Source organism: Zootoca vivipara, chromosome 6, assembly GCF_963506605.1.
Source record: "Zootoca vivipara chromosome 6, rZooViv1.1, whole genome shotgun sequence".
Lineage (NCBI taxonomy): Eukaryota > Metazoa > Chordata > Lepidosauria > Squamata > Lacertidae > Zootoca > Zootoca vivipara.
Window position 1 is genome coordinate 5,363,313 of NC_083281.1, and position 18,048 is coordinate 5,381,360.

General features: G+C 47.9%; 1 protein-coding gene across 2 annotated transcripts in view; it reads left to right on the forward strand.

The window, feature by feature from the left end:
* LOC118087457 (transducin-like enhancer protein 1) overlaps positions 1–18,048 on the forward strand; it is a 50,521-nt gene that overhangs the window by 24,414 nt on the left and 8,059 nt on the right. For both annotated transcript variants that reach the window (XM_035120112.2, XM_035120111.2), the window contains exons 8-14: positions 6,741–6,936; positions 8,244–8,260; positions 11,207–11,311; positions 12,937–12,987; positions 15,001–15,147; positions 15,866–16,001; positions 17,467–17,633. In XM_035120112.2, the coding sequence (XP_034976003.2) occupies positions 6,741–6,936; positions 8,244–8,260; positions 11,207–11,311; positions 12,937–12,987; positions 15,001–15,147; positions 15,866–16,001; positions 17,467–17,633 (819 nt within the window). The remainder of the gene's footprint in view (positions 1–6,740; positions 6,937–8,243; positions 8,261–11,206; positions 11,312–12,936; positions 12,988–15,000; positions 15,148–15,865; positions 16,002–17,466; positions 17,634–18,048) is intronic.

The window sequence follows — 18,048 nt, forward strand, 5'->3', positions numbered from 1 at the left end:
ATTATTACTGTGGGGCTCAGGAGCCCAGTTATGCCCCCTTTTTCTGCAGAGCTGGCAGCTCCTCACTCTTTTTCGTACACCCTCCTTTGTGGAGCGTTTCCCCAGCCGCTGCCGCCGTCCCTGGTCTCTGACCTGGCCCTCCTGCCCCATAGAGAGGTGCCTCCACACACTGCCCCACAGGGGCCTGGGACTTGCCTGCCCATTCCCAACAGCAAGGGCTGGCGGGCTGGCTGGGCTCCCTCGCCCACTTGCTTGCTTACTCCGAGGCCACCTCAGCCCCTGGCACCCAGCACCCCCTGGCCAGCCCCAGAGGCACCATTCGCCTGCGGAGCTTGCAGCCAGGGCTGCTGCAACAAACAGCCATGCAAGCCTTTGGGAGGCAGAGGTGCCAGAGGGCATCAGAGGAGGGAGGGAAGGAAAGAGGGACGGAGGCCAGTGTTGCCCTCCGCACCCCTGACCATCCTTCGAGGCACACTGGTCGAAAACCACCGGCTAGAGAAAAGCTAGGACTGAGGGACATCCAAGGCAACTGACCGTTGGACGATTCAGGGCAGAGAAAAGAAAGCCAGTTCTTCCTTTGGCTTAAAAGGTAGACCGTGGGAACTCGCTTTGTCACAAGGCAGTGACAGTCGCCAACTTGGATGATTTTAAAAGAGGATTAGGCAAATTTGCGGAGCAGGGGATTTTCGATGGCTGCCTCCGCAGTTGGAGCCGGGACGGCTTCCAGAATCCCATTTTCGGGAGAGCACAGGAGAGGGAAAGTGAGGTCTTCCATTTGGGTCTTGCGGGAAAGGATGCTGGCCTGATCCAAGAGGCTCCTCTGGAGTTTCTATGGTTCTTAAAGGACTGGTGAGATTTGTAGCTCAGCAACATTGGGGGGGCGGGCACGCAAAGCTCCTCCCGCTCCCAGTCTAAGAAAGCTGCCCCCCTTTCGGCTCTCCAGGAGAACGAGTCACCTTGACACTAGCCATACAAGCATTCTCTTGACCTGGAGCAGACACATGTCTTAAATACTTCCAGCATCACCTCCCAAGGCAGCTGTCCAACTGGTCTTTATTATCATCCGCGGCGCTGTGGGTTAAACCACAGAGCCTAGGGCTTGCTGATCAGAAGGTCGGCGGTTCGAATCCCTGTGGCGGGGTGAGCTCCCGTTGCTTGGTCCCAGCTCATGCCAACCTATCAGTTCGAAAGCACATCAAAATGCAAGTAGATAAATAGGAACCGCTATAGCGGGAAGGTAAACGGCGTTTCCATGTGCTGCTCTGGTTTGCCAGAAGTGGCTTTGTCATGCTGGCCACATGACCTGGAAGCTGTACGCCGGCTCCCTCGGCCAATAATGCCAGTTGAGCGCCGCAACCCCAGAGTCGGTCACAACTGGACCTAATGGTCAGGGGTCCCTTTACATTTACCTTTAACGGCCTTTCAGATACATTACGGATTATGTCAATACAGTGGTACCTTGGTTGTTGAACGCAATCTGTTCCGGAAGACCATTCGACTTTCGAAACGTTCGACAACCGAGGCGCAAAGGGCGGCCGGCAAAGTCATTGGGGGAAATTGCAGGGGGGGGGGGACAACGCAACGGAAACTGTTCGACTTCTGAAAAACGTTTGAAAATGGAAGCAATTACTTCCGGGTTCCCGGCGTTCGAAAACTGAAATGTTCGGCTTCCGAGATGCTCAAAAAACAAGGTTTTCCACTGTATTTGTATAAAGAAATACGCCGCCGGCACCACCGATGAACACTGCTTTTGTATCTAGTTCTGCTTCGTATACAGTTTTCCAGAGCAAAATTTGTTAACAAGCATATACTTCCAGATTGTAAAACGAAACAAAAAGCGGAAACCCAGCCACAACTCCCTAAAAGCAGTTGGAAACCCTTGGGAGTTTTCATAATGCAATGCTTGATTTGCACGTTAATTTCACATATGTGTGCGTGTGTAAATGTGTTTTAACGCGCTCTCCTAAAGCGTGCTTTTTTGTGTGTGTGTGTGTAGAAGATTTGGTTGCTTGAACAAGCGATGCAGAATTTGGGGATGGTGCAAATTTCGAGAGGTGGTTCTGCATGTCGGCGTGCAATTTGTTCCGGGAAGCGCAGGTTTCCTAGGCTGGCCTTTAAATGCAAACCGAATCTGATTTCTCCCGGGTCCCCTTGTGCTTCTCGCTCACGAGAGCTCAGCATGCCTGCCACACTGCATCTTACGGTAGGGAGGGAGGGGCCCCCTTTTAGAGGTGTGTGTTGGCAGGGACGGCAGATCGCTCCATTGCCACGGTTAATGAGCGGATTAGAAAAGGCTCTAACCGGAGGGACGCGATAATGATAATGGCTGTGGGTAATTGGATTTAGCGCAAGAGGCTGGGGAGTCCTGAGTGGGACGTCTGGAACGAAAAAAAGGGCACGTGATCACACACAGCGGCGAAACGACTGAAACTGGAGCTGGCGAGCTCTAGGAAAGGATGGCAAGTTTGTATCTGCCGAGAAGGACTTGGCCGCGTAAGGTATATGCGCGTTCCGAGTGCCAGCCAGCCGGCCCTTTCCCCAAGTATCTCTCTTCAAAGGCACTGCATTTTCAGGGTGCCAGCCAGCCATGCCCTTTCCCCAAGCACCATTTTCAGGGTGCCAGCCAGCTGTGCCCTTTGCAAAGCACTCGATTTTTAGGGTGCCAGCCAGCCATGCCCTTTCCCCAAACACCATTTCAGGGTGCCAGCCAGCCATACCCTTTCCCCAAGCACCATTTTCAGGGTGCCAGCCAGCCACACCCTTTCCCCAAGCACCATTTCCAGGTGCCAGCCAGCCAGCTGTGCCCTTTCCAAAGCACTCCATTTTCAGGGTGCCAGCCAGCCATGCCCTTTCCCCAAGCACCATTTCCAGGGTGCCAGCCAGCCATGCCCTTTGCAAAGCACTCGATTTTCAGGGTGCCAGCCAGCCATGCCCTTTCCCCAAGCACTATTTTCAGGGCGCCAGCCAGTCATGCCCTTTCCCCAAGCACCATTTTCAAGGTGCCAGCCAGCCACACCCTTTCCAAAGCACTCCATTTTCAGGGTGCCAGCCAGCCAGCTGTGCCCTTTCCAAAGCACTCCATTTTCAGGGTGCCAGCCAGCCATGCCCTTTCCCCAAGCACCATTTTCAGGGTGCCAGCCAGTCATGCCCTTTCCCCAAGCACCATTTTCAAGGTGCCAGCCAGCCACGCCCTTTCCCCAGGCACCATTTCCAGGGTGCCAGCCAGTCATGCCCTTTCCCCAGGCACCATTTCAGGGTACCAACCAGCCATGCCCTTTCCCCAAACGCCATTTCAGGGTGCCAGCCAGCCTTGCCCTTTTCCAAGACACTCCGTTCCAACCCCCTCCCAACAGATATAAGGCCTCTGATGAGTTATTTATGTGTCCCAGGGCAGTGGAAGATGAGGGGACGCAAGACCACATAGTCATGGAAGCAGAGTCTGTGGGCTGTTTCATCTTGAGGACTAGACACTTGACTCCTTTTTTTCTTATTTCTCCTTCTAAATGGAAACAGTTGATAACAGCTGAGGTCGATCCCATGCTCTGTTATTTATTTGGAGCGTTTCCTCACTGCTCTCTGGCCAGGAAAGTCTCTCAGAGCGGAACAAGATACCTGCAGACTTATGATTAAATACAACAACAACCTGTGCCTTCGACACACAAGGGAAAAGGAACAGGGAGGGAAGAGGAAAACTCTACTATCACACAGTACAAAGGACAGCGTCCCTCTCTGCTTAGTATTCAGAGTGTACCAGAGTTATGGATAAATCATGGAAAAGAGTTTTCTTTTAAGGGTGTCTGTTTGAGTGGCTGGGGCAACCCAGGCAGGGCACAAATAATAAAATCATTATAATTATTCTTCGATGCATTGAAAGACAGTGAGTGAGAGAATGGAAACAGCTCCGAGTGCAGAAAGGGAGAAGGCAGAAATCCCGAGCGGGGAATTGGTTTGCGGTAACGTGGTTAACCAGTGAGGGAGCCGTTCCTATTGGTTCCTCTTTTTTTAAAAAAAAGTGTTTTCTTTATAACAGAACGAATGGGCCATATTTAATTTAAAAGACTCGAGAAAGGGAAAGCTGACCCAGTTTCTTGAGCACGCATGTTTTTTTTGACGAGGAGGGAGTTAAGGAGCGGAGGAGATGAGCAAACTCTCCTCCCCACACCCCTCCTCCTCCTGGGAGGCAGTGCTGCCTAGTGGTTGGAGTGCCGGATATGACCTGGGAGACCCAGGGTTTGAATCCCCACACGGCCGTGAAGCTCGCAAGCCTTGGCATGGGGCCAGTAACCTGCCTCTCAGCATGAGCCTACCTCGCAGGGTTGCTTTGGGAACTGAATCAAAGAATTGTAGAGTCAGAAGGTACCTCAAGGGCCATCTAGTCCAGCCCCCTGCAATGCAAGAATCCTGCCCACAGCCAATGAGGAAGGTGGTGGTGGGGAATAATGTGCACTCCCCTTTGAGCTCCTTGGAGGGGAAAAAGTGGAGTGATAATTATGAGCTCGGTTGCTTAGAGCCTGGTTCCAATAAGACCAAGATTGCAGGTTCGAATCCCCACATGGGGCAGTTGAATATTCCTGCATTGCAGGGGGTTGCGGGATTTGACATCGTTCTGCAGGGCCTGCAAGACGGAGCTGTTCCGCCTGGCCCTTGGCCTGGACTCAGTCTGACCCCTATGTTTTCCTCCTTTATGGTTTTGACTTGGGCCTTTTTAAAAATGAGGCTGCATTTAAAATTTTAAATGTAAATTGTATTTTAACCTGTACAGTGGTGCCTCACTAGACGAACTTAATTCTTTCCACGGGTCTTTTCTTATAACGAAAAATTCGTCTAGCGAATCCCATAGGATTGCATTGATTTTTTTATTTTTATTTGCCCATAGGAACATATTAATTGAATTTCAATGCTTTCCTATGGGAAACCGCGATTCGCTAGACAAATTTTTCATAAAATGAATTCGTCTAGCGAGGCAACCTCCGCTCGAAAAATCCTTTCGTTAAGCGGAAATTTCGTTACGCAGGGCATTCGTTAAGCGAGGCACCACTGTATTTTAATTAAGGGAGGGCGGGGTATAAATAAAAAATTATTATTATTAGATAATCCTGATTATTATTATTATTTATATAAATCATATCAATTAATAATAATATCATCATCATAATCCTTAGGGTCCTTTCCAACTCTGCAATTCTATGATTCTCCAATAAACAGAAACTGCAAGTGTATTTTCCTAGTCAAGGCTCTAGTGGGGTTTAAAAAAATCTATTATCTATTATTTAGGTAAAGGTAAAGGGACCCCTGACCATTAGGTCCAGTCGTGACCGACTCTGGGGTTGCGCGCTCATCTCGCATTATTGGCCGAGGGAGCCGGCGTATAGCTTCCAGGTCATGTGGCCAGCATGACAAAGCCGCTTCTGGCAAACCAGAGCAGCACATGGAAACGCCGTTTACCTTGGCAGGAGCTGGGACCGAGCAACAGGAGCTCACCCCGTCACAGGGATTCGAACCGCTGACCTTCTGATCAGCAAGCCCTAGGCTCAGTGGTTTAACCCACAGCGCCACCTGGGTCCCAATCTATTATTTACATGCCTATTATTTATTTATTTTTTAAAAAAACCTGTTTTATTTATCTCCGACTTGCTCCCTCTACGTGGCCGTCCCTCAGAGAGACGTCTGGTTGTATTCAGCTAATTATTATTATTTTTGCTGCAGAGTGGGCCTGCTGAAATTTATGGTAAAAGGATAAAGGGACCCCTGACCATTAGGTCCTGGGGGTTGTGGCGCTCATCTCGCTTTATTTTTCTAAAAAAATATTATTCATTTTATAACAACACAGTTATATAAGAACATCTAAACACACTACAATACAACAACAAAACAATACAATACAAATAAAATTATTATCGTTTCATCATTTTCCTTCACCTCTTTAGGTGACTTCCTCGAGTCCCCCCCCCCCTTTCTGAATTTCAATTTTAATCATCTTTGGCAGTTACCAGTATTAAAAAATTACACCACACTAATCACTATATCCTTATCCAAAATTTCTCTCATTCTAAACTCTTATTAAAGGTAAAGGGGCCCCTGACCATCAGGTCCAGTCGTGTCCGACTCTGGGGTTGCGGCGCTCATCTCGCTCTATAGGCCGAGGGAGCCGGCGTTTGTCCGCAGACAGCTTCCGGGTCATGTGGCCAGCATGACTAAGCTGCTTCTGGCGAACCAGAGCAGCACATGGAAACGCCGTTTACCTTCCCACCAGAGCGGTTCCTATTTATCTACTTGCATTTTGACGTGCTTTCGAACTGCTAGGTTGGCAGGAGCTGGGACTGAGCAACGGGAGCTCACCCCGTCAACAGGGATTCGAACCGCCGACCTTCTGATCAGCAAGCCCTAGGCTCAGTGGTTTAGCCCACAGCGCCACCTGGGTCCCATCTTATTAACATCTTATTACACTAATACAAATTCCTACTTCTACTCCGAAAGCCTATATCAACTTCCAAAAAAACTCCAAATTATCAGATATTACAATACTTTTTTTCAAATAAAATTTACATTTCTTCCTTCCTTGGAGGTTTTTAAGCAGAGGTTGGATGGCCGTCTCTCATGGATGCTTTCGCTGAGATTCCTTCATTGCAGGGGGTTGGACTAGATGACCGCTGGGGTACCCATTCCAGCTCCCCAGTTCTATGATTCCACCTTTGGTTTCCCCCCCCCTCTTCTATAAATCCTCTTCTGTCTCCTGCCAGCACCAGCTCCAAGCTCAGCACCTCTCGCACCACGCGCCGCCCATCCCACTGACCCCTCACCCGTCCGGTATGCAGCCGGCCAGCCTGGCCACCCTTGGCAGCGCTTCTGGCCTGCTGGCATTGTCTGGAGTGCTGGGCGCCCAAGCCCAGCTCCTCGCCAAGGATGACCGAGGGCTTCTCGACACGGATCACAGAGGTACCAAAGTCTAACCTTTCCTTTGGCGCGGTTTCTCTTTGGCGGCTCCATGGCCCAGTGCGCTGTCTCCAACAGAGGACAGCCCAGAACGCCATCGAGCTGTTAATATACAGTGGTACCTCGACTTACAAACGACTCGACAACCGAATTTTTCGACTTACGAATGTTAATATTTCCTGCGTGACCTTGTGTTAATAATAATAACAACAACAACAACAACAACAACTTGGAGTGTAACTGGCCCGTCCCCAAACATTTCAAATGTATATGCAGGCATATACATTTTGTGTGCATAATACTCCCCAGGCAAGTGATGAATATTGCAAATATTCGGGGGGGGGGAATGATAATATTTTGTTGTCAATCCTTGGGGGAAGGAGAAGAAAAATCTCAACAAATCTACCCTGTTCGATGGAACAAATATACTTTATTGCTTTGGTGAAAAAATATTTTTTTGATGGAAATATATATATTAAAATAAAGGTCGCGCAGATAGCAGCCTTGCCGATAACCTCAGACCGGCTCATGTTTGTTAAGTCAGAAGTAAGTAACTGGTCGCTAGTTCCCCATGCTTAGTCGGTTCACAGCCTAGGGGAGTAACCTGCTTTTTGCAAGCCAGCTGGTTGCCTGGGGTCACCCTGAGGCGACAACGACAACAAGCAGCGGTTACGTAACTTTTTTTATTTCATGGAATGGTGGAATGGAGAAATGTGCTTTTCAATAACACACACACCCCAAAAATCCTGTTAGCCATTTAGAAACAGTGAGGCTGATATATATAATATTATTTTAACAATTTTGCCCCCAAATACTGTACAGGTGAAACTCGGGAAATTAGAATATCGTCGAAAAGTGCATTTATTTCAGTAATGCAACTTAAAAGGTGAAACCAATAGATGCATGACATGCAAAACAAGATATGCCCAAGCCTTTATTTGTTGTAATTGTAATTATTTGTCGTTGGGGGGGTGTCAATTATAAATGGAATGTAATTAATGAAATGTAACAGCGATGTTTATTTTTGTATTTTTGTAATTATTTGTTTTATTACTGTGGAATTTCCAAAAGAAAGCATTTGTTAACAAATTTTAAAAAATAACAAAATAAGTTGCATTACTGAAATAAATGCACTTTTCGACGATATTCTAATTTCCCAAGTTTCACCTGTATCAATTCTGCTGTTATTTTTGTGTGTGCATGCCTGCACAATTGTGGCTGTTTTTGAGATACTGAAATCTCTCTCTCTCTCTCTCTCTCTCTCTCTCTCCATCCTTCGCTGTTGCTGATCCATGTTGCCATGGCGACAGAGAGAGACCCAGGTCCCGTAAGTCTCTTTCCCCCCTGCTCCCCCTTCCCTTCCATTCTTCAATCCTTCGCGCTCCCCGCAATTGTTTAGCTGTAGAGACGCCCCTTTCTTTCCCCCCTTTGCTCGAGAAATCACTTCTAAACAGAGAGATGAATAATTTGGGGGGGGCGTCGTGCGTTTTGGAGAGCGTCTGGGGTCCCCCCCTTTATTTTATTTTTAAAGCTCTGTATGTGTTTGGAGCTGGGGGGGGGGAGGGAGAGATGGAGAAGAATCAGTGGGAAAAGCCCATTGAACAAAACATTTGCTGTAAGGGTTTGGGAGGCAGCCAATTTGCGCTTTTGAAAACGTTGTTTCCCCCTCCCTTGTTTTTTTCCCGGGAGGGGGGGCATTGAGCACGTGACAACCCCCCTTCTTGTTGGGTGGGGGCATGCAAATCTTGTTGCCCCATCCTATTTGGGTTTCATATATATATATATATATATATATATATATATATATATATATATATTTGGGGGAGGGGGTGCTGCTGCCAAAGTATCAGGACAGAAAAAAGAAAGTCATTCTTTGCGCGGTTGAACTATGGAACTCACTGCTGCAGGAGCCATGGGTGGGCCGCCAGATTGCATGGCTTTCAAAAAAGGATTAGGCAGATTCAGGGAGGAAAGAGGATGAACGAAAGCTTTGCTCTGCGTCCATGGCTGGAGGCAGCGACGCTTTCAAATGCTAGTTGCTTCAAGCAACCCTCGCCACCTCTGGCAAATCTGGAGCTATAATCTAATACTGTTGATCGCCCTAACTTGGGCTTTGTTATTTTAACCCAAGTGCCACGGTACACATTCTACGTGCCTTCTTCATAGTTTCGTTTTTCAGCTTTTAATGTTTGTCTGTTCTTATAATTGTTCCGCCTGTTTTATATACATTGTGAAATTTGGGGAGGGGGGCGTGTGTAACCTGCTGCTCTCCAGAAGCTGATATACTACAGCTCCCATCATCTCTCACCACTGAGCTCGCTGGCTGAGACTCATGGGATCTGGAGTCTAACTCAGTGTTTCTCAACCTTTTTTGGGCCACGGCACACTTGTTCCGTGAAAAAAATCACGAGGCACACCACCATTAAAAAGGTTAAAAAATTTAACTCTGTGCCGCCCTATATTATAATTATGACTGTAAGAAACACTTGCCAAATATTGCTTTCCGGCGGGTTAGGGTTGTGTATTGGCGGCCGCCAGGCTCGTTTGCACTGAGCTTTGGGAAAGAGGAGGAGAAATATTGCTTTCCGGCGGGTCAGTGTTGTTTATTGGCGGCCGCCAGGCACGTGACAATGCAAATCGCCCTTCTCATCGCCGCACGTCGCGGCACACCAGCCAGCGGAACAGCGGTTGAGAAACGCTGGTCTAACTACATCTGGGATGGTCACAGCTTCCCTTGTTGTTGTTGTTTAGTCATTTACCCTGTTTCTCATATTTTAAGACATGCCCATAAAATAAGCCATAGCAGGATTTTTAAGCATTCAAGGAATATAAGCCATACCCCGAAAATAAGACATAGTGATAGGCGCAGCAGCAATGCCGGACGCGGCAGGAGGAGGAGGAAAAAAATAAGACATCCCTTGAAAATAAGCCATAGTGTGTTTTTTTGAGGAAAAAATAAATATAAGACATGTCTTATAATATGAGAAACACGGTAGTTGTGTCCGACTCTTGGTGACCCCATGGACCAGAGCACGCCAGGCACTCCTGTCTTCCACTGCCTCCCGCTGTTTGGTCAAACTCATGTTCGTAGCTTCGAGAACACTGTCCAACCATCTCGTCCTCTGTCATCCCCTTCTCCTAGTGCCCTCCATCTTTCCCAACATCAGGGTCTTTTCCAGGGAGTCTTCTCTTCTCATGAGGTGGCCCAAGTATTGGAGCCTCAGCTTCAGGATCTGTCCTTCCAGTGAGCACTCAGGGCTGGCTTCCTTCAGAATGGAGAGGTTTGATCTTCTTGCAGTCTATGGGACTCTCAAGAGTCTCCTCCAGCACCATAATTCAAAAGCATCAATTCTTTGGCAATCAGCCTTCTTTATGGTCCAGCTCTCACTTCCATACATCACTACTGGGAAAACCATAGCTTTAACTATACGGACCTTTGTAGGCAAGGTGATGTCTCTGCTTTTTAAGATGCTGTCTAGGCCTGTCATTGCTTTTCTCCCAAGAAGCAGGCATCTTTTAATTTCGTGACTGCTGTCACCATCTGCAGTGATCATGGAACCCAAGAAAGGAAAATCTCTCACTGCCTCCATTTCTTCCCCTTCTATTTGCTAGGAGGTGATGGGACCAGTGGCCATGATCTTAGTTTTTTTGATGTTGAGCTTCAGACCATATTTTGCGCTCTCCTCTTTCACCCTCATTAAAAGGTTCTTTAATTCCTCCTCACTTTCTGCCATCAAGGTTGTGTCATCAGCATATCTGAGGTTGTTGATATTTCTTCCGGCAATCTTAATTCTGGCTTTTCATACCAGAATACATTCCCAGTGTCGCCTGGAAATGACAGCAAGAACTGAACCTTCAGGTGTCTTCTAAAAGTCTGGTATAAAACATAAAAAGAAATAATAATAGTAATGCTTTTGTTTTTTATGTGCCGCGCCTCTGACTGGGTTGCCCCAGCCACTCTGCGCAGCTTTCAACAGGGGCACTCGGCTATACAGCTGTAAATGCAAAGTTTTAAGAGCATTATACGAATGTGACAGTAGATGGCGGTGACGAGCTAATGGGAAATGCAATATATATTTTTCAAACGTTTTTTTCAAAGTATTTTCACAGCGGTTTTTTTATACATACGTAGATTCCACCAAAGTATTAAAACACCCGGATAGACGTTTATTTCCTTGACGTCTGATGCGGGGGCTTTTCACGGGGGGGGGGGGGCAGGTGCGACAACTGAAATACTAAAACAGACGCCTGCTTCTCTTCCCTCCTTCCCCAGAGTTCCTTAGCGCTGTCCAACGGGGAACGAATGCGAGCCATTTCGGAGTATTTGAACAGCAGCAAAAAGAGGAAAACGGAGGAGAAGGAATATGCCACAGACTACGTACGCCGGGCTGGGTTTGGGGGCTTGGGGAATGGAAAACTAGGCACACACCACAGTGTGCTCCTGGGGGGCGGGGCGGAATGGCATACCATGGCACCAAATATGCTAGTGTGGCATAACCATTAAGAGTGTTTGACGAGGCCCTGGGTTCAAATCCCCACCCAGCCACGAAGTTCACTGGGTGCGACGTTGGGCCGGTTACTCTGTCTCAGCTCAATCTTGTTGTGAGGATAAAAGGGGGAGGGAGCTGGGGAACCCATGTTAATAGAATCATGGAGCTGTCGAGTTTGAAGGGAAGTCCCGCCCACAACTTGCATGGGCTCGAACCACCAACCTTCTGGTTAACAGCTAGACGCTGTTACTGACCCTTTGTGCCGTTACATAATAATCTAAAACAATAAGTTGCCTGCCTAGAGGAAGACGGAAGGGGCTCCCCGATCAGGGGCAGCTTGGTCTCATGCATGGATTTAAATTTCTACGAGGAAAGAAGAATAGTGATAATTAAAAAAAACACTGTTTACATTAAACGGGTGCTTCTGGGCATGTGCAGTGACCCCCCCCCCTGGTACTGAGGAACCCCCGCCCTGCTTCTACGCATCTGGAGTTGAGGAAAAACAGTTTTTCAAATTTGGCAGGGTGCTTTTAGGCCAAATGTTTTGACCTTGCTGAGGACCGGAGCTGGATTGTAGTTTTACAAAGCCTCTATATGGGAACCAGGTGGGTGACGGGGTCTTCTAGCCCAGTGGTTCCTGAACTTTTTTTGGGGGGACACCCTGCCCCCTTGGTTCCCCCTTGCCCCCTAACCTACAAAAAGCCTTGTTCAGAATAGCGGTTTGCACAACATGCTCTCAGGAAGGCATGAATTGCATAACAGTGACAATTACAGCGGTACCTTGGTTCTCAAACTTAATCCGTTCCAAAACCAAAGCGTTCCAAAACCAAGGCGTGCTTTCCCATGGAAAGCAATGCAAAACGGATTAATCCTTCCAGACTTCTAAAAACAAGCCCTAAAACAGCAATTTAACATGATTTTTACTATCTTAACAAGACCATTGATCCCTAAAATGAAAGCAGTAATCAATGTACTGTACTATAAAATAAATAAGACAGTATTGTAGATGATAAAAATTAAAATGATTATTTTTTTTCTTACCTGCAATGATGATAGTCATTGTTTGGAGTGGGGGGGGGGGCTTTTATCCATTTCCGCAGACACACAGTCTATCTATCTATCAGTAGCTGAACTGGGTTCCACACAGCCACGAAAACACTGAAAAAGCCGCAAAAACGCAAAACAAAAAATAAATAGCAAAAACAAAAGCGCCAAACTTAATCCTTTCCAGAAGTCCATTTGACTTCTGAAATGTTCGAAATCCAAGGCGCAGCTTCTGATTGGTGCAGGCGCCCCGGAAACAATAGCCGACAGCCGCATCGGACGATCGGCTCCCGAAAAACGTTAGGAAACTGGAACACTTCCAGGTTTTCGGCGTTTGGGAACCAAGGCGTTTGAGAACTAAGGTACCACTGTAATCGCACATTTATTGAAACTATTTAGTGTAACGAATTCACAGAGCTGGTTTTGGGGGGAGCCTCCCACAGCCTTCATTTCCCCCTTTGCATTACAGGGCAGCGACGGAGACAAGAGCGAAGAAAATTTGGTGGTTGACGAGCTTTGCGTGCGTATAGAGCTTCTTGTGGGCAAACTCTGGGCTAGGGTGCGAGAGAGATAAGAAAAAGGGCAGCAGAGATAGAATTGTGGAGTTGAGGGGGACCCCGAGAGGCATCTAGTCCAACCCCTCGCAATGCAGGAATTCGCAGGGGATCGAACCTGCAAACTTGGCGCCGTCAGCACCCAGGCTGGATGGGTGGGGACTGCCCTGGGATGGAGGGGGTCCGCTTCTGTCTCATTTCGTCTTTTTAGGAAATGGCAGATATAACGGCACAGCAGCTCTTTATCGAGACAGCAACTGTTTCCTTCCTTCCAGCCCAACCCCCATTTTGCCCCCTTTCCATAAAAGCAATTATACAAAAAAGAGGTAAATGCACTATTCGCTGCAGAACACATGCCCAAAAAACTGCATTAAAAAAGATTAAGTCTTTGCTTGTTCGATTCCTTGTTTATTTGCAGCTGCTTCTGCGGCAAGTTCCCCAGGTTTGTAACTTGTTTTGAACCTTCTTCACAAGCGGAGTTGCCTCTTAACAATAATACATCATGATTTCTATCTTGTCTCGTTGTGAGCTACATGTTTTCGAATGCTTTAAATGAAGTTCAAGCTACTTTAAAAGTGTTCTTTCTATCGCTTTAAGCTGTCCCTTTCCGGGCTCGCAGCTTCAATGATGGCTTTCGTAACTCTGGAAATGAAATCACACACCATGAGGCTTTCCAATAATAATAATAATAATAATAATAATAATAATAAATATATTCTTTATACCACGCCCATCTGACTGGGTTTCCCCAGCCACTCTGGGCAGCTTCCAACAAAAGATTAAAAATACTGTACATTAAAACATCAGTCATTAAAAACTTCCCTAAACAGGGCTGCCTTCAGGTGTCTTCTAAACGTCAGATAGTTGTTTATTTCCTTGACATCTGATGGGAGGGCATTCCACAGGGCGGGCGCCACCACTGAGAAGGCCCTCTGCCTGGTTCCCTGTAACTTCACATCTCACAGTGAGGGAACCGCCAGAAGGTCCTCAGAGCTGGACCTCATATATCTTCATCAAATAATTGCACGTATCGATATTTCCAAGTTACTTAAATGACAGTAAGCTATGATCTTCGCGGGCGTTTCCTGTGTTCAGGCACGCTTCTGCACCCTTGAAGAAAAGCTTGCCCGATAGCCAATTATCTAAGGCCAAAATATATATATTAAAAATCGCAGTTCAGATACTGATGATCGAGAAGCGTCCAAAAAAATTGTTGTGGAGCAAGGGGGAAATCGTGAAGTAAAGCACCTGCAAATAAACAAGGAATCAAACATGCAAAAACTTTTTTCGAATGCCCTTTCGATAAAAGGCAGGGTGCCGTTCTCTACACACATACACACACCCCGCCACACACCCCAAAACCCAGAATGGCACTGCTTCTTGGTGGAGTGATGAGCTGGAAGACAACAAGGAACCTGAGGTCCATGTGCAAAATTTGCCCCCTTCTCTGCCCCGAAGTTCTCCCACCAGCCTAAGTAGTGGGTGCCCCAAAAGCGTGGACCTTTTGCTTTTCAGCATTGCCTCCCTTGCAGGGTTGTGTGAGGATTAAACTGGGAAGGAGCGGGGAACTGCTTACTCAGCCTTGAAGGAAGGATGGGGCAGGAATTGTGATAACCAAACGGGTTCTCTTCCACCCTACAGCATCCCCGTGTCCCCCGGCCTCCATGTCTTCTTGGAGGAACCCTGATCCTCTGGAGCAAATTTTGGGGAGTGGGAGCCGCAGGCCGAAACCAGAAGCCGGGTTAGCCCTGCTTCACAAGCCGAAGTCCGTTTTGCTCGTTCGATGCACCGATATTGGCTGCTGAGAACTTTGTTTGAGGGCTGCAGAATGTGGATAGCTATTCTCTGAGCAGGAATTATGGAGTTGGAAAGAACCTCTGATACATCTCTCTCTCTCTCTCTCTCTCTCTCTCTCTCTCTCTCTCTCTCTCTCTCTCTCTCTCTCTCTTGTGTGTCTGTTTCTGTTTTCCCCATACCAGGATCCCTCCTCCCCCCACAGCGTCAACTCCTTCTCCTCCCGGGAAAACGGGGTCGATAAAATCTCCCTGCAGAGGAAGGACGCTATACAGCTGAGCCCCGCATCTTGCAGCTCCTCCCCACCCCGGATCACCAAGGAGGTGGTCACGGTACGTGTGTAATTTCGGGGGATCTATGTCCTTCCTGCGTTCAGGGGATCCAGGGATCATTTTGGGGGAGGGTGAGCCCCGACAATTGAGGCACAGAGCAGCCCATTCTCGTACTGTTTCCACGAACGCTTGGGCTTTTGTTTTGCTTGAAAGATTTCGTACGTTTATATGCTGCTTAGAGTAGGAAAATAACCTCGCAGGTAAAGTGGTCCCGAGTTGCGAAGGGCTTTACACTCTTATAGTGACACCTTGAACTTTGAAAGCACCGTAAGAATCCAGCAGAGCTGGTCGGAACAGACGGATCTTCAGATGTTTGAATCTCATCATGTTTGGTGCCTCCAGCTAATTATTACATTATATTTATAATATGATAAATTTGCTTCCATCAAATTATGAAGCCACAGTAAAGCATCAAACCTTAAAAACTTCCCTGTACAAGGCTGCCTTCAGATGTCTTCTAAAAGCCTGCACCATTGTTTATTTCCTTGACATCTGATGGGAGGGTGCCACTACCGAGAAGGCCCTGCCACCTCACATCTCGCAGAGAGACAACCACTAGAACATACATACACACACACCGAGCTAGACCTCAGTTGTCGTCATGATTTTTTCTTCTTTTAAGAGTGGGAAGGACTTTGTCCGCTCTCCCCGAGCTTCTCTGAGAAAGGGATGGGGCAGAGGTGAAAATAAATGAAATTAAAGCAGTAATACCTTCCAGGTAGAGAAAGCGGGCACACCCGGTTTGAAGTCCAGCACCCCGACTTCCCAAGGCGAAGGGACGGCGCCGGGATCCTCAAGCAGCAGCACGCCGCAGCTCCGTCCAGGGGTCGCAAAGCAGACGGTGGAATCTCTCGGTAATTGGGGGGGGGTCGGAAGCGGGTCTGTGATTTGGGCAGGGAAGAGTGGGGAGGTATGTGAACTGCTGTCAAACTGGCCTTCGAGTCCTTTTGGCTTTTTCTTCCTATAGACATAAGGATGTAAGGCTGTCATCATGCTGCAGTTCCTGCGGCCGACCAGTAGGGGGCCACCCCAACTCCAGTGTGACGAGCAGCAGGCAGGAAAGAGAGAGAGAAAGCAAGCAGGGCAGGGAGCCCAGGCGAACTTTTTAACGGAGGCAGAGGCACTGTGAAGTTTGCAAAGCCGCTGTGTGCTTCACAGAGCAGCAAAAGATCTCCACAAGAACAGCTTGCTAAACTGCTGTGTGAAGCACTCGCCCAATTAAACCTCGCTGTGGATGTGTTTAATGGAGTGCTTATTATTATATCCTAATAATCCATTAGAATATAAGAAGGCGCTGTGAAATCAACTCTCAAGATACCAGCAAATACTAACTGAACAGACAATTCACTCCTAACAATTGCCACAAATCCTTACTAAGCTACCATCGACAAAACTAACAGCAAGGTTGCAATACGTAAAACACCACAATTGGTTGCAGAAACCATGTCCTGGTATCCGAATGCAATGTGTTCCCTGGAAATTGTTCATTGCATGAGCGTTCGCATCATAGAATCATAGAGTTGGAAGAGACCACAAGGGCCATCCAGTCCAACCCCCTGCCGAGCAGAAAACACCATCAAAGCATTCTTGACATGTGCCTGTCAAGCCTCCGCTTAAAGACCTCCAAAGCAGGAGACTCCACCACACTCCTTGGCAGCAAATTCCACTGCCGAACAGCTCTTACTGTCAGGAAGTTCTTCCTAATGTTTAGGTGGAATCTTCTTTCTTGTAGTTTGAATCATGAGTCGACGATTTCCATTGATCCCTATGGGGAAAATTCTAATCCGTTCCTGACCATGGAATGTTGAGACACACACACACACACACACACATGACCCCCCAAGAACACCCCCTGAGGAAATTTCCTCTGATTTATCTGTTTACACTCCCTCCCTCCATTCCTCAGCCGATCAGCAAAAGGCAAGCAAATAAGTTTAAAGAAATGTCCCGTTTGGATATCGGAATCTGCCATGTATATAGCAAGGCTGTGGTACTAATGCTTCGTGTTTGGATAAGTGAATTTTCATGGAGCTGAGTGTTTGGAAAGCGTGAAAAGGGTCAAATTGAGCAACAGAGTCACATATCGTAGCTGCTGGATCTGTCTGTCTATCCATCTGTCTGTCTGTCTGTCTGTCTGTCTATCTATTCCAGGCATCCCCAAACTGCGGCTCTCCAGATGTTTTGACCTACAGCTCCCATGATCCCTAGCTAACAGGACCAGTGATCAGGGAAGATGGGAATTGTAGTCCAAAACACCTGGAGGGTCGAGGTTTGGGGATGCCTGATCTATTCCTTGATCCTTTTCTTCCACTTTCGCAGCCCTGAGCCTGCGAAATCCACTCACCGTCCAGAGCTCTTACCAAGCCGCCTTCAACGTGGCACACGCGTCTGTCAACGGCGACATGGCGAGCGCAGGGGCCTACGCGGGGCTGCACCTGGTAACCCCCCAGCTCAATGGGGCGGCTAGCTACGGGCGCTCCCCTCTGGTGAGTGTTTTGGCCATTGCGGCTTAGGGGAACGAGAGGGGGCTGCCCTATGCTGAGCCAGATCCTTGCTCCATCTAGCTCAGTGCTGCCTACACTGGCTGGCAGCATCTCTCCAGCATTTCGAGCAGGGGGGACGTGCTCAGCCCAGCCTGTAGATGCTGCGGGTTGAGCCAAGACTGCCAATGAGCCACAGCGCTTCCTCAAAGCTAAATGCAAGGTTCCAGTCCTCATGATTCTGAACGAAAGCTAAGTCATACCCGAGCTGAAAAGTCATACCCGAGTTGAAGCCCATCTAGACCAGTGCTGCATACACTGGCTGGCAGCAGCTCTCCAAGTTTTCAGGTGCCAGGCTTAGCCGAACCTGGAGATGCCAGGGAATTGCACCCGGGACCAGTTGAAGACTAGCATTCTGCCA